Genomic DNA, 24,176 nt, shown 5'->3' with positions numbered 1-24,176 from the left:
CTTCAGTAATGCGGATACTGTATCGATCCATTGTGGTGAAGAAGGAGCTGAGCCGGAAGGCAAAGCTCTCAATTTACCGGTCGATATACGTTCCCATCCTCACCTATGGTCATGAGCTTTGGGTTACGACCGAAAGGACAAGATCACGGGTACAAGCGGCCGAAATGAGTTTCCTCCGCTGGTTGGCAGGGCTCTCCCTTAGAGATAGGGTGAGAAGCTCCAGGAGGAGCTCAAAGTAACATCCTCAAAGTAACATCCTCCACATCGAGAGGAGCCAGATGAGATGATTTGGGCATCTGATCAGGATGCCACCCGAACGCTTCACTAGGGAGGTGTTTAGGGGAACCTCCGACCGGTAGGAGGCCACGGGGAAGACCCAGGACACGTTGGGAAGACTATGTCTCCAGACTGGGCTGGGAACGCCACGTGATCTAAATGAATTTTTGGTCATCTCAAGATACGATGCGGAATGCCTCCACAACATCAGCCCAAGCCCAAGGCTTCTTAGGCGGTGTCTTTGCTTGTTGCTAAAACCAAAAAGTCGTTCACTATCGCTGAAGAGCTGATACTTCCAGCCGCTGCAGTGCTGGCCGAGACAATACTGGATAAAAACGCAGCCGAGAAAATAAAGAATGTGCCTTTATCAAATGCCTCTGTTTGCCGCAGCGACATGCGGTCAGGGCAGGCAGTGCCTCACCTGTGATCATGCAAAGAAATAAAATGTATAATATTAAAATAATTGTTAGTTTTTAATTTTCATTTACCTTCACCAACTTGGATTTTTTTTTTCTTCAAAATCGCTGAATTTTCGCAATCCCTGGTAAACTTTTCTGTATGCCATGGGGCCAGAGCGCGTTCTTGTCTGGTGTGTTGCTGAGCGTTCAAAACGGCAGAGATAAAAGTCTGAGGTGAGGCAAACAGTTCTCGTGTCTCACGATAGGGGCGCTCATAATCAGAGACATACGGTGGCGTAAGAGAGTCAAGTGCCACAGCGAGTAACATGTTTTGTGTGTTGGTTAAGCCATCAAAACGGCAGAGAAAAAAGTCTGAGGTGAGGCAAACAGTTCTCGTGCCTCACGATAGGGGCGGGGCGCTCATGATGCATGACATACAGTGGCATCAACGAGTAAGTGCCGCAGCGACTTATTTTTTCTGTCTCATGCACCCCGACTTTCAACATGAATGACTACATTTCCACACTTAAACAGTTTTCTAAAGTGGACTTTCAAGGGAAGCGGGAGATAATTACTAAAGGAAGACCAACGCCGGAGCTGAATGGTTTGTTTCAATCAGCAGGACGGAAAGTTACTCGCTCTTTCCAAACGGAGTGGTATACGTGAAAAGACTGGCTTTGCGGATGTTCTGCAAGAAACCACCTTTTCTGGTTTCCTTGCCTTCTTTTTTCAAACTGTGGAACTGTGTGGACTCAAATGGGATTTTGTGACCTAAAGAATTTGCAAAGAAGCCTCACCAAACATGAGCGGTCGGCCGCTCATATTCAAAGCTAGATTGCGCTAAAAACGTTTGGGATGACAAGGATAGACTTGGCTTTGGATAAACAGCGGCGACTCAACATCAGTGTCCACAATGCTAAGGTAAAAGACAACCGAGAGATTTTTAAAGATGTCATCAATGCGACCTGCTTCCTCGCCACACAGCAGCTTGCATTTTGTGGAAATGATGAGAGTAGGAGCTCTGCTAATCGCGGCGCATGGACTTCATTTATAAGTAAAGGTGAGACGGCGATAACATTATTTTTGTTTTGTTTTTAATGAAATGCACATTTTGTATGTGTAAAGAATGCAGAAATTAAACATAACCCGTAAACTGCTGCCAATCAAATGGCAAATAATATGCGCAGAGCGCATACTGCATATTTGTAAATCTGATTCTGATAACGTCAGTGCCTCACCAGCTATAAACCTCACCGCACGTCACTGGTTTGTTGGAGAGTAGAGAAAATGAGAAAAGACATTGTTGAGCAAGTTGTTGGAAAACTTAGCGACTCATTTTCCCTCCAGCTGGATGAATCCACAAATATTAGTAGAGATGCACAACTTGTAGGTTTTGTCAGATACGTCGAAACTGACGATATTTATGAGCACATACTTTTTTGTAAAACATTAGAGGGGAGAGCGACAGGAAAGGACATTTTTGACAATGTCAACACTTTCTTCTCTGAGAATAGCATCAGCTGGAAGTCCTGTAGCAGCATCTGCACAGATGCAGCAGCGTCAATGACGGGCAGCGTGAGAGGACTGATTGCACGAGCTATAAAAGAAAACCCCGACGTGAAGGTGGACTCAGGGAGGCATTGGCGTCCAGGAAAATTAGCCCTGTGCTTCATGACGTTTTAAACGACAGTGTCTAAGTCATCAACTTTATAAAGTCAAGGCCACTTAATTTACGTCTGTTTCGTTGCCTCTGTGAAAATATGGGAGCTGAACACACGTAACTGCTGCTGCACACAGAAGTGTGCTAGCTCTCCCGAGGGAAAATACTAAACCGGCTGTTGGAAATACGTTCCGAGGTACACACCTTTCTGATTGATCACCATTTCCCCCTACACCACCTAGTTCCAGGACACGGACTGGCTTGCTAAATTATGTTGTCTGGCAGATGTTTTCGGCAAACTGAATGAACTGACTATGTCCATAGAGACCAAGGACACAAACATGTTAAACCTTTTTGTTGAGTAATAAACTCTGCGATTGTTTTTTTTGGACATTGACCACGTTGGGGTTCCAGTCAGAGAACACACGGTCATCATTTGGACTCTTAACTTTAATGGTGCATATTGGGTTATATTAGGTTCAGTTAGTATCTGTAAACCATTAACAAACACCCATCAACATTTATGTAATTTATCTAAACAATATGCCGGTATATATATATAATGCCTATAGATGCTCTAAGTAAAGTACTAGAGACCGTGATGTGCGGTGAGGTTCATGGCTGGTGAAGCACTGACTTCATCACAGTCAGATTTATAAACATATGAACCCTAACGAGTATCTTATTCACCATTTGATTGGCAGGAGTTAACGGGTTGTGTTTAAAAGCTCATACCAGCATTCTTTACACATACAAAACTGTAGCACACAAAAAAGCACATTTAATTAAAAAAAAACGCTATTATGGTCTTACCTTTCCTTATAAACAAAGTCCATGCACCGCCAGTTGCTGTTTGGCGAGGAAGCAGGTGGCATTGATGAAGTATTTTAAAATCTCTCGGTTGTCCTTTACCTTAGCATTGTGGGTGCTGATGTTGTGTCTGCGCTGTTCATCCAAAGCCAATTGTATCCTGGACATCCCGAACGTTTTGAGCGCGATCTGGCTTTGAATGTGAGTGGTCGACCGCTCATGTTTGACGAGGCTTCGCTGCAAATTATTCAGGTCACAATATCCCATCTGAGTCCAGACATTGTCACAAGACGAGAAAAGAAGACAGGAAAAGCAGAAAATGCGGTTTCTTGCTGGACATCCACACAGCCAGCCTTTTGGTGTACCACGCCGCTTAAAAAGTACGGGTCTTCTGTCCCGAAGTCTGAAGCAAACCTTTTAGCTCCGGCGTTGGTCTTCCATTAATTATTACCTCCTGCTTCCATTGGATGTCCAGTTTACCGAACTGTTTTGTTTTAAATATATAATCCTCCATTTTAAAACTCCAGGCGAGAGGAAAAATCGAGAGGAAAAAATAAACGATCGCTGCCGCTGCATTTGACTTGCTAACTGTAGATTTTTGTCACTTATTCTGCAGCCGCAAAAATGATCCCTGGGATCACTAGCGCCCTCTACCACCAGGAGGCCGGAAAACAGGTGCCTCACATAGTGCGTCTTCGCAGCAGTTTTATGATTGCCCAGCACAAGAAATACGTTACACACATACAGTTGTTGACTCAATACATTGTACATTAATAGTCAGGGTATCTGCAGGTTTCAGCAAGTCAAATTTAAGACTTTTTAAGACCTTTTTAATGCCACCTTGAATGAAATTTAAGACCGAAAAAATAATAAAAAATCTATAAATATAAGCGATGGTTGGGGATCCCACTGTACTACAACATCAATGACAATCAGTCAAGTTGACGTTTTGTATGTTTATTAATAAAGAAACTGATAAGCAACACTCTGCCAAACAGCGTATCAAAAATCTTGAGAGATCCAAAAACTTTGACATCCAAAACAAACAAACCAACACCAACGCGAGTAAAAACATAATAACCGAGATGAGGGTAAAAATAAATTATATTTCATTAACACATACCGAGACCCGTTGACTTGGTCGAAGAGCAGGTTTTGGATGTGAGGTGCTAATCTGTGTCTCGTAATATATGCTCTTTTATCCTTTCTGCAGGAAAATGTGAAGTGCTAATCTGTGTCTCGTTATATATACTGTTTTATCCTTTCTGCAGGAAAATGTATTAGCAACCTGAGAATCAGGAAACATCACACGAAAAAGATCACCAATCCCGTCATTTGAGGTGTAGGATTGATGTTTCACCACAGTGTGCAAGATCCATAACACCTCGGATTTTAATGTTGCTGTCCCGCCAAAGATTAGTGTCAGGTCAGTGCTGCTAGCGGCAGTTGTTGCTAGCTGGGGTGCATTGGCGCTGGACCCACGCAAAACTGAGAGATGACCGGTGTTTGTTTTTGGCTCTCTGCCGCGATTTTATGCTTACCGCACTGCATGTGCGATTCGACCGCTCTAATTCCCATGGTGCCAAGTTTGAAATCCCTCTTACAAAGTATGCACCTGGCCTCCTCGGGATTGACAATAAGCTTAAACCAGCTTTTAAACCGGCTGTCGTCCAGCCAACGTTCGCAAAACTTGCATTTCCCCATGCTGACTGAAAGGCGACTGAAAGGCGTCCCTCCCGCGAGGAAGAAAGGAAGGAGTCCGTGTGCGACTGACACTAAAATCACTCACTTTTACTCAAAGACGTGCCCCGAAAAAAAAAAAAAACTGGCCCGACAATTTAAGACCATTGAGTACTGAATTTAAGACCTTCTTAGGAGTTTCTAATAAATGTAATACTTTTTAAGGCCTTAATTTTAGACACATGAATTTAAGACTTTTTAAGACTTTTGAAAGATCTGCGGATACCCTGATTATATACCTCAGCTAACTAAACTATGGAAATGTATAATATAATTCATATAGCAATACGGTCTCAATGCACAGCAGACAGCCGAGTCATTGCGCAATCCATGGGGAGGCTCAAATGGCTGCTGACTCACCGCATATAATTCTCAGTATTTGAACGGCAAATGTGAAAATTAAGCGATTTTGAATAAAAAATAATTTAAAACTGGTGAAGTTAAATGGAAAATAACTTTATAGTATAATCACTGGATACATATAACAATATATATATTTTTTTTTTTCGTTTTAAATTTTTTTCTTTCCATGATGGCATTAGGAGCAGCAATGCTATCCTAAACAGGGAGATGTTAGCTTGTAGCATTCTGACAACACAGCACTAATAATATTAATAAAACACCAGCAAATGTTACACAAACACAGTGATGTCTATTAATAAACTAAATGAGTATTTTATAATAATTAACATACACACATCGTCAAAGACTAGTGCACTGATTAAACATAGCAGAGAAACAAGTCACCACACATGAACACAAGTCAAACGGGAAGCGGAAGTGACATCTATAGGAAGGAAGCGGAAGTGACACTGTCAAGGAATGCTTCAAAATAAAGTATTTGAAACGTAAATAACATGGAGAATTCTTAACACTTTATGACAGGGGTAGGGAACCTATGGCTCTTGAGCCAGATGTGGCTGTTTTGATGACTGCATCTGGCTCCCAGATAAATCTTAGCAGACATTGGTTAACACGATAACTAATGAATAATTCCGCTGGTAATCATAGTGTTAAAAATAACTTTCACAATATAAAACATTCTCATGCATTTTAATCCTTCCATCTGTTTTTTTACCTCACCTGTTCAAGAAGTCGCGTTAAGGGTCAGAAGTATTTTATTTATTATTGATTAGCTTCAGAATAACAATGTCGTTGAAAAGAATAAGAGACTTAATAGACTCTAAAAATGTTGGTCGTACTTAAAAATTCACGCATGTAGTTGTATTCAGTGTTAAAAATATATTACATGGCTCTCACGGAAATACATTTTAAAATATTTGGCTTTCATGGCTCTCTCAGCCAAAAAGGTTCCCGACCCCTGCTTTATGACAAGGTGGGTGGTTTTCAAAAGAAAGCTAAGCTGTGGAAAACGACCTGTGCTCAGAGAAATTTCACCTGCTTTCCTCAGGTGGATGACTTTCTCACAAATGAGGATGTGGACAGAGATCCAGTCAAGTCAGTCATCATGGGTCATTTGACCAACTTGATTCAAGATTTTTATCACTACTTTCCTGACATGGAGGAAAAATCTGCAAAGCTGGATTGGGTGAGAAATCCGTTTCTATTGTCTGAAGCTACCAGAAGCAAGCAACCTGTCACTTATCAGGAAAAACTCCTGGAAGTGTCATCTGACCGTGGCTTCCAGATGAAGTTTTCCACCTCCACACTCGCACAGTTCTGGGTGTTTGTGAAGCTAGGAGTACCCTAACCTGGAGCAGCTATTACCCTTTGCCTCCACATATTTATGTGAGTCCTCCTTCTCTACAATGACTGTGATCAAATCAATGCAAAGAAACGGTATGTGTATTTGTATTGAACCGTTTCGGTACGGGGGTTTCGGTTCGGTGCGGAGGTGTATATGAAGTAGCCGCCTAAGCTAAAGTCTTAACAAGCTGCTGTGCTTTCTGCCTCCGTCTCCTACACAGCACCCAGCATTGTCCCACCCACACAACCATCTGATTGGTTAGAACCAATCAGCAGTGCGTATTCAGAGCGGTAACAACCAATCAGCAGTGCGTATTCAGAGCACATGTAGTCAGTGCTTCAGCGTCGAGCAGAAAGGTGTTTAGCAGGTGAGCATAATGCAGCGTACTCTCCCCAAATGATAATAATAGCTGCCTAGTTTCTCTTGTTATAATCTTATGTTATATTTTAATTCTCATTGTTGCTTTTTATTTTTATTCTTATTGTAATATTTTTCTATTTTGTTTGTATTATAACCCCATTATTTACTTTTTACTGTTTGATTGATCTCAACTCTGTACACTGCTGCTGGAATTTTACATTTTCCTGAAGGAACTCTCGTGAAGGAATCAATAAAGTACTATCTATCTATCTAAACACCTCCCAGTCATCTACTAGTATCATCACTATGAGCCCGTTGACATTCTAGAAACAAACTGCAGCTAAGCTCACTCGCAGTCCTCGCTTGAGGTGAAGGCTAATTAGTTTTTAGCGTAATTTTAGCTCATTTTGCGGTGTGTGTGTTAGCTCCTTGTGCAGTGTGTGTTACGGACAGTGTTGATCGAGCTGTGTTGAAGCAGCAAAAAAGGACATGATGTTAAATGAATAGTTTCTGTCTGTGATAGTGCATATAATAATGTAAGTGCATCATTAAGCCGACATGAACTCCATGGTGTCCAGGGATGAATAGTCTCTCCTATTGCTATTGTACTATTTTTTCAGCTATAGTTACATGAATCATTAATAATGTAGCAGCCTAGTTTTGAATGGCAAGGTCCCTGCTATCACATGTTGATAAAAATATAACATTTACACAGTAAAAATCAACTACAGGCTTCCCAAATGCTGTAATAAATTAAGCATGATGAGTTGACTTGAAACTGTTTAATGTTGCACTTTTTATATGTAGAAGAAAAGTTTTGTCATTTTATTTAATCCAAGCAACAACTTGAGGCAGTTTAATGTGGATTAACGGGGGTAGAATTATTACAGTGTTCCCAATGTTAAAAGGATAAAGCCATTGTTTTCTTACTGTATCGAAAATTAACCGAACCGTGACCTCTAAACCGAGGTACGTACCGAACCGAAATTTTTGTGTACCGTTACACCCCTAAAAATTAGGCATAACAATGTGTTAATTCCACGACTGTATATATCGGTATTGGTTGATATCGGAATCAGTAATTAAGAGTGGGACAATATTGGAATATTGGATATGGGCAAAAAATGTTGTGTTTTGCCATTTGCCTGTCTTTTCCTTGTTTTTGCTGCCTGTTTTACGCTTCAGTAATTAGTCCCCAGCAAGGCACACCTGCAACAAATCACTACCCAGTACTATTTAAGTTCGTCACCGCCAGCTGTTGCCTGCCGGTCATTGTCTCCTGTACCTTCCACGTGCAAGACGCCCGATTTTCCTCACCAGACTTGGTATGTGGTTTTACCTTACTCCTACAATTCCTCACCTCTTTGTTTGCTTCCTAGTCTCCCTGAGGTTCAGAGGATCTTTGTGTTGGACATTTTGTGCGCCAGTGCCCACAGGCTAATTCCCCTGCCTTCCACTGAGTACTTGCTAGAGTGGTTTCTTTCCACAGTGTGCACTTCTGCCTCCATCGCCTTTAGTTGTACTTTTGGACTGATTAAATTATTCTTTTGTTATAATCCAATCTGGCCTACCGTCTCTGCATCCTGGGGTCAATTCCTTGATCCGCACACAACAAAAAAGCCATTATCGGACATCTCTAATTATGAATGAATGAATGGTTTATTTTGAGCCATTCAACAAAACAAAAGAATGACATAAAATACAATATATATATATATATATATATATATATATATATATATATATATATATATATATATATATATATATATATATATTTACACCGACATTGTAAACATTACACGTGATGTCAAGATTGGCTCAAAAAGGAGTGGGAAGAAGTAAACGTATTAGGTCCCACCCCTATACGTATACAAATATATATATATATATATATATATATATATATATATATATAATACAATAATATATATAATTCAATTCAGTGGTTGCTGCGTAAATGCTATAAATTATCGATATGTAATACATTTAAATTCACACACACACTTACATATATACATATGCACACACACATATATACAAATTATATATATATATATATATATACACACACATATACATACATATGCACACATAAGTACATACATACACACATGCATATACCCAAAAAACACACACTACCATCATATATACACACACACGCGCAAACACACACACACACACCTATATAAATACTATATATATATATATATATATATATATATATATATATATATATATATATATAATTGTCACGATCCGCGACTCGGATCGTTTATGATTTTGCCTTTTGATATGTTTTTCATCATGTTTGTTTCTGGACTCTGCCGATCCTTGTGTTTGAGCACTTCCTCGTTTGTTTTAGTCACCATGGCAACGTATTGTGCTCCTCTTCACGGGCTCCTGTCACACACCTGTTTCTGATTAGTATTTGTGTATTGAAGCCCACCTGATTCCTTTGTTCGTCCTCGGTCCATTCTGTCATGCGTTGCGGCGCACTTGCTGCGCGGAGTTGCTACTTCGTGGATGCACAACGACCAGTCAGGCAGGATTGCCGGTAGGAATTTGATTTTTAATAAAACAACAGAACACTGACACAAAATGACAAAATAAAGCGCGTGCCTACGCACGGGAAGCTAAAGCTAAAACTTAGCCGGATACTAAAGTACAAAACAAAAGACGTGCCGAGTGCACGCGAAGCTAAGGCGGAACTTAGCACAAAAAAAACTCTGAGACAGGATGCTAACCGTGACTTGTTGTGTAAAGCAAACAATGGACCGAGGACGAACAAAGGAATCAGGTGGGCTTGAATACACAAATAATAATCAGAAACAGGTGTGTGACAGGAGCCCGTGAGGAGGAGCACAATACGTTGCCATGGTGACTAAAACAAACGAGGAAGTGCTCAAACACAAGGTTCGGCAGAGTCCAGAAACAAACATGATGAAAAACATATCAAAAGGCAAAATCATAAACGATCCGAGTCGCGGATCGTGACAATAACAATATATATAATATACACTTTTTTCTATACGTTATTAACAGTTTTTGGTGCCTATGGGAACAAGCTTTATTTTTGACTGTGATATTAGTGGTTATTAGTGGATCTATGGCTGTGGAGCTGCTGCCCCTGATCAACAGGACCTGAGGACCACTCTTGCTATGTGTCCTATGCTGTGCATTAAAAGAGACGAGGGGAGCCCCCTGCCAGAGGAGTTATCCACGAGCAAAAAAAAAACCACTCGCCTGCCCTGTACTCCAGATAGTGTACCCAAATCCCTTTTCTTAGTTTCCATCGGCACCAATTCTTTAGTCAGAATTCATATTTGTTTCTACATTTGCAGAATATTAGTATTACTCAAATTGCGTATAGGATTGTACACACGCACACACCAATGTATTCCTCTTATTGATACTAATTCATTTATTTTAACTAGTTAGGTAATGTCATAGAAGTAATAATAATAATAATGATAATATCAACAATGACTACAACAATAATATTAACGATAATGATAACAATAATAATAATAATAATATGAACAATAGCAATAGCAATGACAATAAATGATGACAATAATACATATAAAATGATGATGATGATAATAACAACAATAATAATAATAATAATAATAATCCTTATTAGCCAGTGATGGAGTTTAACACTTAGGCATCCATGTTCACATTCATAAACATTGCCCATACCATTTTTTTGTATCTTGTTTTGAACTGATGGACATTTGGACATTGCTTGAGCCCCACATCCAATCCGTTCCAAAGTTTCACTCCACACACAGACACACACAAACTTTTCCTCGTAGTTCTTACCGTTCGAATAGTAAAGATACTACACCCCCTTAGATTATGAACTTCCTTCTCTGTGTTTAAAATGTTTTTGAATATTGGCAGGTAGAACCTTTTTGTTTGCTTTAAATAGTAATTGAGCTGTATTAAAATCAACTAGATCAGGCATTTTTAATAATTTAGATTGTAAAAAATAAAATATTTGTGTGGTCACAATATCCCACCTTGTGTAGAATTCTTATTATCACATAATTTACTCAGATTATATATATAATGACAAATAAAGTAAATATACTATTAACCGCAACAGATAATTGTAGAAAAACAAAATAACAACATTATGATTTGCACAATTTTAGAATGCGCTTGTTTTTTTTAAACAAAAAAAACAATCTGAAGTTGTCTTTATTTTTAAGTTATCGTGCCGTGATTTTACCTGCCCGGGAGTAGGTTTTTCTCCTTGTGGCCCCCGCCCCCTCCCGATCTAAAATGAGTTTGACACCCCAAATGGGGTATATCACCGTATATGTGATAAAGGTACTCCAAACAAACAATGAGCATCAATTAGTCGCGCTGAGACGATGACTCACTCCCTTGAGCTTCCACAGGTTTTGTTTGTTTTGAAAACGCCTGTCCTGCCAGATTTTTTATTCAAACTTTACTTCACGTCTGGTTTGAATCGGGAAACAAATACTTTTAAATATGCACTTAGATCTACTATGTAAGAACTCAATACAAGACCATATTGACCTCAGGATTCATAGATGCAAACAACTTCTCATCACACCCACAACCTTGTAAGTTGTTTTTTTTTACAGCCCTTTTAAATTGTAATTACAATTTCCATGTATTTTTTGTTATTTAATATATGTACAGTATAACAGTATATCTTGCCTATTACACAATGTTTAAGTAAGTTGCTATTGCATTGTTACTTTACTTCTATTTCTTCATCCAATTTTGAATAAGCTATACCAACAAACTCCACTAACAGTATGATTGCACATTCTTTATTCGAAAATGGTCACTTGGTAAATGTTAAACAGAAGAAGTGCACAACGGGGTAAAATTAGATCAGTTCTGAGTTCTTCCTGCATCCTTTAAGATGTGTTAAATTATGCCATAGTACTCCAACGTACCATGTGTCGAAATAAACCTCGACCACGATTACCACGATAATAATGCTGAGTTGAAGCAATTTAAAACTATGACCTACTGTACTTGGAGCGGTTTCTAATATTTGACAGTTTTAGATAATATTTAGATTAAACAGCTCTTGTATTGTGCAGTTAGGAATAAAGAACACATACTGTAAGTCCAATTGTCACACTTACCTAAAAAGAGGACCTTTATGACCATATTAGATTCTTGCTTGTCACGTTTAAGTTGTTTTTCTATTGCTTTGTTAAGGCGGTACTGGTCCCTCAAATCAGGAGACCCACAGGGTGGCATTTCCGTAGTGCAGGTACCTCGCGCTCTTCCAGAATAAATGAAAACCGTGTCACCCTATAATAAATGGCAGGTGTCCATTTAGGGAAGTTTCCCCTGTCTGCCTTAGATAAAGTGAAATCTTAGTGAGAGTAAGGTGTGCTGAAAATATTTTAATAAGTGGGTAGGCCAAAGACAAGTTGTTTGTCGGCTTTAGTTCCTCTTCCTTGTTGTTTGTTTATCATCAAATGTATCCTTGTTCCATTGCTTTACTCTGACATCATTTTTATAACTAAAAAACCCAGTTCAAGATGATCCTGACTCAAAGCCACTGGATGCAGAAACTGGGTGAGGCTGGGCCGCAAGAAAAGATTTTGTATAAAAATCTAACATGCACTTTTTAATGAATTCACCTTCTTTGAATGGCTTTCCCGCCCTGGCAACCAACTTGCCAACTCGCGATCTTTTCGGGAAACACCCGAATATCGGTGCCCCAACAAAATTAAGGGCGTGCCGTGACGGCACTGCCTTTAGCCTCCTCTACAACCTGCCGTCTCGTCCGCTTTTCCACCATACAAACAGTGTGCCGGCCCAGTCACATCTTGTATGTAGCTTCTGCGGACCTACGCTAGTGACTGCTAGACATAATTGGTCAACAGCCACACAGGTCACACTGAGGGTGGCCGTATAAACAACTTCATTACTGTTACAAATATGCCCCACACTGTGAACCCACACCAAACAAGATTCACAAACACATTTTGGGAGAACATCCGCACCTTAACACAACATAAACACAACAAAACAAATACCCAGAATCCAATGCAGCCCTATCTCTTCGGGGCTACAATAGGGGGCGGGGTTGAAGAGGGGCGGGGGTGTATATTGTAGCCATGGGATTCTGGGTATTTGGTGTGGTGTGTTTATGTTGTGTTACGGTGTGGATGTTTTCCCAAGATGTGTTTGTCATTCTTGTTTGGTGTTGGTTCACAGTGTGGCGCATATTTGTAACAGTGTTAAAGTTGTTTATACGGCCACCCTCAGTGTGACCTGTGTGGCTGTGGATTAACTATGTCTTGCAGTTGCTTACTGTGTCTACATAAACCTAAATACAACATGTGGCTGGGCTGGTACGCTGTTTTTACAGGTTGTAGTGGATGCTAAAGGCAGTGCCTCCACGGTGCCCCCATAATAATGCTATTTGGGAGAATGATTACCCCTGGAGGAGCTCTGGACAATGGGAGTCTCCCGAAAAAGTCGAGGGTATGCAAGTATGATGCTGTAAAGCGCCAAACTCGCGGGCTCCATCATTAAATTTTCATATTAAGGTGCGGGCCGCAAAACAACGTCTTGTGGGCCGCGTGTTTAAGATCCCTGCAATAAGGGGTGCATATATCGCTATGTATATACAGTAGTGGTCAAAAGTTTACATACTGTCAAGGTTGTTTGGTGACGAACCCCAAGATGCAGAGATGGAGGCAGGCATGGAATGTGAAAACATGATTTAATTTAATACTTAGAGAAAAACAAAACCAAAAGGGTACAAACACAAAGCGCGCATGAGGCAGTTAATCAAACAAAAGGAGCTAGCCTGGGAGATAGAAAATAACGAACAGGAGCTTAGCGCGGAAGCTAGCGGGTAGTGAACAGGCAAACAGAAGTCGTACTTGTATAATGAAAAATAAAACGGAAGCAGGGAACAAAAAACAGTAAGCTACAAACATCAGCTGAACATAGCTTACCGCTACGCTGCAAAGACAAGGTACGACACGACAGGAGCGATAACAGATCACAAGAGCGACTAGACGATGACATCGACAACACAATACAATGATCCAGCAACTGACACAAGACAAAACAGGTACAAATAGGAGCAGGCTGATTGACATCAGGTGTGACCAGATGCCAATCAGCCGCAGCTGAGTGAAAAAAGGACACAGGGAGACAAACAGGAAGCTGAACCAAAATAAGAGCACTAGACAGGAACTAACGACAGGAAATACTAAACACACAGAGGAGAAACTAAAACACAAACCAACTGTCAGTGGCAACTCTGACACATAAACTTGTAAAGAACATGATGTCATGGCTGTCTTGAGTTTCCAATCATTTCTACAACTCTTGTTTTTTGTGATAGAGTGATTGGAGCACATACTTGTTGGTCACAAAAAACATTCATGAAGTTTGCGTCTTTAATGAATTTATTATGAGTCTACTGAAAATGTAAGCATATCTGCTGGGTCAAAAGTATACATACAGCAATGTTAATATTTGCTTACATGTCCCTTGGCAAGTTTCACTGCAATTAGGCGCTTTTGGTAGCCATCAACAAGCTTCCGGTTGAATTTTTGACCACTCCTATTAAAAAAATTGGTGCAGTTCAGCTAAATTTGTTGGTTTTCGGACATGGACTTGTTCCTTCAGCATTGTCCACACGTTTAAGTCAGGAGTTTGGGAAGGCCATTCTAAAACCTTCATTTTAGCCTGATTTAGCCATTCCTTTACCACTTTTGACGTGTGTTTAGGGTCATTGTCCTGTTGGAACACCCAACTGAGCCCAAGACCCAAACTCCAGGCTGATGATTTTAGGTTGTCCTGAAGAATTTGGAGGTAATCCTCCTTTTTCAATGTCCCATTTAAAGCACCAGTTCCATCGGCAGCAAAACAGGCCCAGAGCATAATACCACCACCACCACCATGCTTGACGGTAGGCATGTGTTCTTGGGAATAAAGGTCTCATTTTTTCTCCTGCGAATATTGCTGGGTATTGTGGCCAAACGGCTAATTTTTTGTTTCATCTGACCACAGAACTTTTCTCCAGAAGGTCTTAGCTTTGTCCATGTGGGCCCGGCCGTGCACAGCCCGAAAAGGCAACATGGGTCCTCCCTCCAATGAGCTCATCCACTCATAGGAGGGGCCACAGAAGTCAAATGCAGTGTGAGCTGAGTGGTAGCGGCCGAAAGCAGGGCACTTGGCGGTCCGATCCTCAGCTACATAAGCTAGCTCTTGGGACGTGGAACTTCACATCGCTGGGGGGGAAGGAGCCTGAGCTAGTGCGCGGGGTGGAGAAGTTCCGGCTAGATATAGTCGGACTCACTTCGACAGACAGCAAGGGCTCTGGAACCAGTTCTCTTGAGAGGGGCTGGACTTTCTTACACACTGGTGTTGCATGCAGTGAGAGGCGACGTACTGGGGTGGAAATTCTTGTTACTCCCCGCTCAAAGCCTACACGTTTAATAGTAAGGTGTATGTATATATTGCATCGCATCTCATAATCTTGACAACACACTGTGTCCAATGTTTTCACAAAGATAAAATAAGTCATATTTTTGGTTCGTTTCATAGTTAAAACAAATTTACATTATTGCAATCAGTTGATAAAACATTGTCCTTTACAATTATAAAAGCTTTTTGAAAAAAAATCTACTACTCTGCTATCATGTCAGCAGACTGGTAGATCCTGCTGAAATCCTATGTATTGAATGAATAAAGAATCGGTTTGAATCGGAAAAATATCGTTTTTGAATCGAGAATCGAAAAAAATCGATATATTATCAAATCGTGACCCCAAGAATCGATATTGAATCGAATGGTGGGACACCCAAAGATTCGCAGCCCTAATACATACAATCATACATACATACATACATACATAGCCCGGCCCACCGGCCAAATTTTTTTAACCCAATGCGGCTCCCAGGTCAAAAAGTTTGGGGATCCCTGCTCTAAACCCTATCATAAGACTCAGTTATCAAACACATTTTAAATGTACAAGCAGAAACTATACATTATGGTACTTACAAAACGTTCCACTACACATCACGTCTTGTTAAAGTGTCTTCATGCCGGAAAATGTGAAATTGACTTGTAAGAATGCACCCTCTGCTGGATTCATAGCTGCTAGAGATGCGCGGATAGGCAATTATATCATCCGCAACCGCATCACTAAAGTCGTTATCCACCCGCACCAACATTTTATCAACACCGCAACCGCCCGCCACCCGCCCGTTGTTATATATCAGGGGTCGGCAGCTTATACCATTCATAGATCTATATTGACCCGTTTCATAGAGAATAAAAGATAATGAGAGCCGCAAACATTTTTGCGACTGTTTGCTGGTGCTTATTCAGATAACGAGATTAAAGGCATGCTATGAAGCCATTGACACCTTCAACAACATGTACAAACTGTTTTTTTGCCAGTCCAGTAACATGTTGAGTGCAGCTTCCGCAGACACACGTACAAGATTGAAAGGCAATACTGGGTGACACAGAGAACACTGATGGTTGTGATATAAACAATTTAAACACAACAAATACCCAGTATTTTATTACCAACGCGTGGGGGTGGGGGGCGGGGTTTGGTGCTAGCAAGGTGTATAATATAGTCAGGAAGACTCATGGATGCAAAGGAGTCTGGGTATTTGTTGTGTTACGTTTATGTTGTGTTACTGTGAGGATGTTCTCCCGAAATGTGTTTGTCATTCTAGTTTGGTGTGGCTTCACAGCGTGGCCCATATTAGTAAGAGTGTTAAAATTGTTTATATCACAACCATCAGTGTACTCTGTATCACCCAGTATGCCTCTCAGTCGTGTACATGTGTCTGCGGAAGCCACATATAACATATTGCTGGACTGGTATGCAGTTTATACATGTTGAAGAAGGCTTCAAAGGCAACGGCTTCATAGCACGCCCTAATTCTTGTCAAATGGGTGACCGCCAGCAGATATTCGCGAGAATGTTTGCGGCTCCTGTTGTTTCTTTACTTTGTGATACGGGTCAAAATGGCTCTTTGAGAGTTAAAGGTTGCTAATCCCTGAACCATGAATATCAATTCCGAATGGTTCAACCGACACACCCCCCGAATCTATTTAAAATCAAATTTTTCGTCATGTCACCCGCCCGACCCGCGGATGAGACCGCAAACCGCGCATCTCTAATAGCTGCAGAACTCCAGGAGCCACAAAACCCCTTTTTATTGTACTTAAAGAAATCTGTGAATAAGCAGCAATCTACTTCATGACCTGTGATGTGAGCCACCACATTTTTAGCATTTATGTAAGGACACATGCAAAGTTTTCATTGAACATCGACATATATCGAATGTGTCTCTAGAAGGCCATGATATGAATAAAAGTTTTGCCTGGTTTTGACCCCACTGTTGCCATTTGGACTTACCAGAGCTTCATTTGGATTTTCTGAAAGATCAACCAGCAACTGCATGAACAGCGACTAAAAAGCAATACAGAAAACAACAGAGTCAGTCAAAGGAAGTCAAGAGAGTCAATACTTGCACTGTTGGACTCACCTGGCCCAGGCAGTATCACTTCTTGTGGACCAAAACTTAGCCGACGTGAAAAAATATCAATCTTAACCACGAGCTGCACACAACCGCACAACCATGCCAAAATAATATTTTTATTTAATTAAAAGATCCCATACAAAAAACACACACTGCATAAAACAAAAGCTGCAGGGAGTGAAATTCCACCATAAATTAAACTGTAATTAATTTTAATAAAAAGACAGAGGTCATGTAAACAGTGGCGTCGCCGATAAACTCTTAATTACCTTTGTATTCATTTAGTCCAAACCCATTCAGAGCACTTCAATGTACTAATTTAATGCCTGAGAGATTATTTAACACCACACTTCTCTCGTCAGCACTTAGCCTCCTAATGCTGACCTCATCCAAAAGGATGGGGGGGTGTTGAAAATACAAGGGAATCGCTGTACCGTGTGATATTAATAGTGCACGTTGGGATAAGAACGGCCCAGTTCTACAGCCAATTTGGCAAACGATTTTAACAGAGAAAAAAATACCCATTACTGCAGCTTGACACAAACACAAAAAATGTTGGCAAAAAAAAAAAAAGAAAGAGAAATGCTATAATGTGGCAGGATTCCCTTTGAAATGTGTTCATATGCATACAAATGTTTTGTTTGAATTTTATGAAGGACTATCACGGCAACACTGAAAAGAAAAAGACATTATACTGAGGGGGAAAAGTCTTATTATTATTGTGGGAATAAATACACTTTCACGTATGTGCTTGCAGTTTAGAGGAAGAGGGCTGTAATAATATAACTGAAAATGCTGCACACAAAAAAATACAAAATAAAAGATCCTACAGTTCATCATAGTCACATACTTGTAACACGTTTTCCTTTGTTTAAATCCTCCTAAATTTGTGGTTTTATCCTTAATGTGTAAGCTTTTTATGTTTTGTCAAAACAAAGTGTTTCTTGTATTTTTTATTTGTTTTTAGAACTTTATAAGTTTGTTGTGACTTCACAATTATTATTATTTTTTTCTTAAAATTGTACCGCTTTTTTCCAGTAACATTTCAGCTTAATTTCTAGAACAGTGTTTACCACTTTAAACTCGGAAATTTTATACAAAGAATTTTTTTTTTTCTCTTGTACTATTTTTGACCAAAACAGCATTGTTCAGGAACATTTTCAACTTAGTTTGTGTAAATATAAAACTACCATATTTTTCGGACTATAAGTCGCAGTTTTTTTTCATAGGTTGGCCGGGGGTGCGACTTATACTCAGGAGTGACTTATGTGTGAAATTATTAACACATTACCGTAAAATATCAAATAATATTATTTAGCTCATTCACATTAGAGACTAGACGTATAAGATTTCATAGGATTTATCGATTAGGAGTGACGTATTATTTGGTAAACGTATAGCATGTTCTATATGTTATAGGTATTTGAATGACTCTTACCATAATATGTTACGTTAACATACCAGGCACCTTCTCAGTTGGTTATTTATGCCTCATATAACGTACACTTATTCCGCCTGTTGATCACTATTCTTTATTTATTTTAAATTGCCTTTCAAATGTCTATTCTTGGTGTTGGGTTTTATCAAATAAAATTCTCCCAAAAATGCGACTTATACTCCAGTGCGTTTTTTTTCTTCTTTAATATGCATTTTCGGCTGGTGCGACTTATACTCCGGAGCGAATTACATTGTTATGTTATAATGTGTGTGTTTGATATGTTTATCTGTGTAATTTTACAACTTCTTTTTTCATGAGAACTTACAATTTTTTTCCAATTATATCACAACTTTTTCCCCATACATTATTTGTACTTTAATAATGTAACTAAATGACTTTTTACTCCTAATTTCACAACTTTTTTTCTAGAGTAAAAAAGTACTATTTCATTCTGCTAAATTTACAAGGTTAGTCACGTAACTATTTCTTAAATTTTTAGTCCGGCAGTAATACTCCTTCATAAGATTTTACGCAGTGCACAAGTAATAACAAAAACAAAAATGTTGACTCGCGTGAAGCCTTTCAAAATCCTTACACAATCTTACTCAAGTGTGCAAATCAGTGAAGACTTCCAAAGTAAATGTGCAATTAGTGTTGATTACGACTGGCTTCCCTTTAGAGGCACAAAAGCTTGAGGAATTCCACTTAGAAGAAAATCAAGAGTTTTCAGAGGCGTCGCGCACACCTAAAAAGTAGTCCATCTACATTTGTGAAGTCATTCAGTTACCTTAAAAAAGCAGGAAAGCCTTATGAGTGATTCTCATGACCGACTCGTCACAAAGGCAGCAGTTTAGTGGTCAGGACCCTCTAGGACTTACTTTCAAAAGTATGAAATGCATCAGTAGTACAGTCATTCGGTGACATGCGTGCTACACTATAGTCCCCATTTCGTATTCTAGTCAGGCTTGTTCAACTACAGCACTCCCAGTGGCAGCTTTAAACCAGGTTGTAGTCTTCCAGGTTGCCCTGCAGGATGTGGTCTTTAACAGCGTGGAAGACAAAGCGAATGTTGTCCGTGTCGGTAGCGCAGGTGAAGTGGTAGTAAATGAGCTTTTTGCGGTTCGGATGCAGGTTGACGAACATGTTCAAGATGAAATCCTGGCCCGCTTTGACGTCCCGCTGCGGACCTGCATTGGGTCGGAGGGGACAAAATTACAGTCGGGTTATTGTCCGTAATTCATCTTCGGTGGTTTAGAGGGATAGCCTCTTTAATGCTCTCATCTACTGAAACATTGTAATCTTCAGTGGAAATAATGACTTGCCCACCACGAGGCACAAAACAGCTGGGGGCTTCTAATACATATCGTGCTGCTGGACAAAGTTTCCTCTCACCGTTATATTCAGGAAAGTAGTCAACCAAATGTGAATGCATTATTTTCTCCTCCAGCAAATCAATCTTGTTAAGAAACAAGATGACCGAGGACTCTTCAAACCAGTCGTAGGTGATGATAGTCCGGAACAAAGCCATGCTCTCCTCCATTCGATTCTTAAAAGACAGAAAAAAACAATAAATTCATTATTAACACAACCCCTGAGTGGTATGTCTAGAGATGTGAACTCAAATATGCTGCTAGGAAAACTGCAAATTCTATTTGTTTGTCATGACAACAGGCCTGGCAGAGTGACTGAAGAGCTCCCCCTGCAGATCAATTAAGCACACTGCCACAGAGGAAGAGTGAAGACAGATTTGCAACCAGGCGACTTTTAGGCCTTGTCCACACGAACACAGATACTTAATAAACATATATGTATCTCTGCGTTTAGGCCTCTTGTCCACATGCAAAACTCTCCGCTTAGCGTATGCGTGTACACGGCACAAACGGAGACTTGTGATGACGTCACGGTTGTACGCTGTCATTTCCAAACTCATCAACACTGCCTTGCTGCCTTTAAACACATTATAAGAGGATTTAATGTATGTTTGAACGGAAACATGCTGCTATTTTCACTCAATATTAATAAAAAGACATCAAAATGGGTTTGCGACACTCCCACTGGCGCAAATGACAGTCAGCTGTTTTGGATACGATCGCTGTCGAACCTCCACCTGATGGAACAACTCTGACAAGCAAGAGTTTTTGCTGTGTGTCATAAAAAAGGTGCAACATTATTTGATGTTTTTAGTCTTTGTTTAACGACAAATCATGAAGTTAACTTACGTGTCTTGCGTCCATTTTTGTAGACCAAACAACAACCAAAACATAATGTAGCATCCTCCTTGTAGTGTGTACTGATGTTAAAGACAATATACACTTCATTACATATGTACCATTTCACTATATCCATGATTAAATGCTTTATAATTCCACAAGAGTTTTGTAGCGGTACACGCACGACCGTGCACTTTACTTTGGCACTTAAACATGCAAAAGTGTTTCGTTAGTGCGTGCTGATGCTAGAATTAATGTACACTACACCAGTGGTTCTCAACCTTTTTTCAGTGATGTACCCTCTGTGAACATTTTTTTAATTCAAGTTCCCCCTAGAGCAGGGGTCTCAAACATGCGGCCCGCGAGACGTTATTATGCGGCCCGCACTTCGATATGACAATTTAATGTTGGTGCGGCCCGCAAGTTTAATGCGAAGGGCGCTTGACAGCATCATACTTGCCAACGTCCCCAATTTTCCCTGGCGACCCCTGAATTTTAGGGCACCAATTCTATCGAAGCCCCTGTCGACATTTACCAGATCAACAATACTCAGGGAGTGCCATGATGGCACTGCCTTTAGCGCCCCCTACATCCTGAACTAACAGCGTGCAAGCCCAGTTGTATGTTACATCTGGCCATGCAAGACGCTTGTGTGGTGTTGCAAAATATATTTGATCAACAGCTACACACGTCACACTAAGGGTGGCCGTAAACATTTTTTTAACACTGTTACAAATATGTGCCAGACTGTGAACCCACACCAAACAAGAATGACAAACACATTGCGGGAGAACATCCGCATCGTAACACAACATAAACACAACATAACAATTACCCAGAATCCCATGCAGCCCTGACTCTTCCGGGCTATAATATACACACCCCCGCTACCACTAACCCCCCACCCTCCCTACTTGCGTCGGTTGAGGTGTTGTATATTGTAGCCCGGGAGACTCAGGGCTGCAAGGTGTTCTGGGTATGTGTTCTGTTGTTGTGTTTAAGTTGTGTTTAGGTACGGAAATTCTCCCAAAAAGGGTTTGTCATTCTTGTTTGGTGTGGGTTCAAAGTGTGGTGCTTATTCGTAACAGTGTTAAAGTTGTTTATACGGCCACCCTCAGTGTGACCTGTATGGCTGTTGGCCAAGTACGTCTTGCAGCCACGTACGTTATTCTGCACAAGTCTCATACAACATGTTATGGAGCCGGCACATTGGTTGCGTGATGTAAAAGCGTGCGCGATGACATGTATTGGAGCAGTGGTCCTCTTTTAGGGGGTGCGCGAACCCCTGGAGGTACTTGAAGGTATATGCAAAGGGAAAGTGACATGTATTAAAAACATTCTGAAATATAGCAGCAATTCATAAATCCTTTATAAATATGTTTATTGAATAATACTTCAATGAAATATGAATGTAGGTTCATAAAATAATACAACAATCCAACATTCAGTGTTGACAGCTGGACTTTTTATGGACATGTTCCATAAATATTGATGTTAAAGATTTCTTTTTTTGTGAAGACATGTTAAGAATTAAGTTCATGAATCCAGATGGATCTCTATTACAATCCCCGAAGAAGGCACTTTAACATCATACGCAAATACGGTATTAGCTTTCACTGTTATGCTGATGACACCCAACTCTACATGCCCCTAAAGCTGACCAACACGTCGGATTGTAGTCAGCTGGAGGCGTGTCTTAATGAAATTAAACAATGGATGTCCGCTAACTTTTTGCAACTCAACGCCAAAAAAACGGAAATGCTGATTATCGGTCCTGCTAGACACCGAACTCTATTTAATAATACAACTCTAACATTTGACAACCAAACAATTAAACAAGGCGACACGGTAAAGAATCTGGGTGTTATCTTCGACCCAACTCTCTCATTTGAGGCACAAATTAAAAGCGTTACTAAAACGGCCTTCTTTCATCTCCGTAATATCGCTAAAATTCGCTCCATTCTGTCCACTAAAGACGCTGAGATCATTATCCATGCGTTTGTTACGTCTCGCCTCGACTACTGTAACGTATTATTTTCGGGTCTCCCCATGTCTAGCATTAAAAGATTACAGTTGGTACAAAATGCGGCTGCTAGACTTTTGACAAGAACAAGAAAGTTTGATCACATTACGCCTGTACTGGCACACCTGCACTGGCTTCCTGTGCACTTAAGATGTGACTTTAAGGTTTTACTACTTACGTATAAAATACTACACGGTCTAGCTCCATCTTATCTTGCCGATTGTATTGTACCATATGTCCCGGCAAGAAATCTGCGTTCAAAGGACTCCGGCTTATTAGTGATTCCCAAAGCCCAAAAAAAGTCTGCGGGCTATAGAGCATTTTCCGTTCGGGCTCCAGTACTCTGGAATGCCCTCCCGGTAACAGTTCGCGATGCCACCTCAGTAGAAGCATTTAAGTCTCACCTTAAAACTCATTTGTATACTCTAGCCTTTAAATAGACTCCCTTTTTAGACCAGTTGATCTGCCGTTTCTTTTCTTTTTCTTCTATGTCCCACTCTCCCGTGTGGAGGGGGTCCGGTCCGATCCGGTGGCCATGTACTGCTCGCCTGTGTATCGGCTGGGGACATCTCTGCGCTGCTGGTCCGCCTACGCTTGGGATGGTTTCCTGCTGGCTCCGCTGTGAACGGGACTCTCGCTGCTGTGTCTTGGATCCTCTTTGGACTGGACTCTTGCGACTGTGTTGTATCCATTGTGGATTGAACTTTCACAGTATCATGTTAGATCCGCTCGACATCCATTGCTTTCCTCCTCTCTAAGGTTCTCATAGTCATCATTGTCACCGACGTCCCACTGGGTCATTATTGTCACCAATGTCCCACTGGGTGTGAGTTTTCCTACCGAGGATGTCGTGGTGGTTTGTGCAGCCCTTTGAGACACTAGTGATTTAGGGCTATATAAGTAAACATTGATTGATTGATTAATTGAAGTTGATGATTACTTCTATGTGTAGAAATCTTAATTTATAATTGAATCACTTGCCTATTTTTCAACAAGTTTTTTAGTTATTTTTATATCT

The 24,176-nt window shown here is 40.4% G+C and overlaps 2 protein-coding genes and 1 long non-coding RNA gene across 4 annotated transcripts in view; 1 reads left to right on the top strand and 2 right to left on the bottom strand.

Annotated features, from left to right (window-relative positions):
• Nucleotides 1-12,342, bottom strand: part of LOC133536242 (guanine nucleotide-binding protein subunit alpha-11-like) — a 44,221-nt gene extending 31,879 nt beyond the window's left edge. Inside the window, exon 1 of one of the 2 annotated variants that reach the window (XM_061876623.1) lies at nucleotides 12,091-12,342. In XM_061876623.1, coding sequence (XP_061732607.1) covers nucleotides 12,091-12,208 — 118 coding nt within the window. In that variant the 5' untranslated portion in view covers nucleotides 12,209-12,342. Of the gene's footprint in view, nucleotides 1-9,401; nucleotides 9,618-12,090 lie in introns of those variants that run through there. The other variant, XM_061876624.1, reaches the window with a different exon arrangement.
• On the top strand, nucleotides 11,271-20,744 carry LOC133536243 (uncharacterized). The gene is made up of 3 exons (XR_009802426.1): nucleotides 11,271-11,553; nucleotides 14,710-14,891; nucleotides 14,993-20,744. It is a non-coding gene; the product is annotated as an uncharacterized LOC133536243 (long non-coding RNA).
• LOC133536241 (guanine nucleotide-binding protein G(q) subunit alpha-like) overlaps nucleotides 17,590-24,176 on the bottom strand; it is a 49,827-nt gene continuing 43,240 nt past the window's right edge. Inside the window, exons 7-8 of the mRNA XM_061876622.1 lie at nucleotides 20,318-20,471; nucleotides 17,590-20,112 (exon numbers count right to left, since the gene is read on the bottom strand). Of these exons, the coding sequence (XP_061732606.1) occupies nucleotides 19,922-20,112; nucleotides 20,318-20,471 (345 nt within the window). The 3' untranslated portion in view covers nucleotides 17,590-19,921. The remainder of the gene's footprint in view (nucleotides 20,113-20,317; nucleotides 20,472-24,176) is intronic.

Source organism: Nerophis ophidion, linkage group LG17, assembly GCF_033978795.1.
Source record: "Nerophis ophidion isolate RoL-2023_Sa linkage group LG17, RoL_Noph_v1.0, whole genome shotgun sequence".
Lineage (NCBI taxonomy): Eukaryota > Metazoa > Chordata > Actinopteri > Syngnathiformes > Syngnathidae > Nerophis > Nerophis ophidion.
The sequence above is the reverse complement of the archived record's forward strand: the minus strand, read 5'-3'. Positions and strand labels throughout refer to the sequence as shown.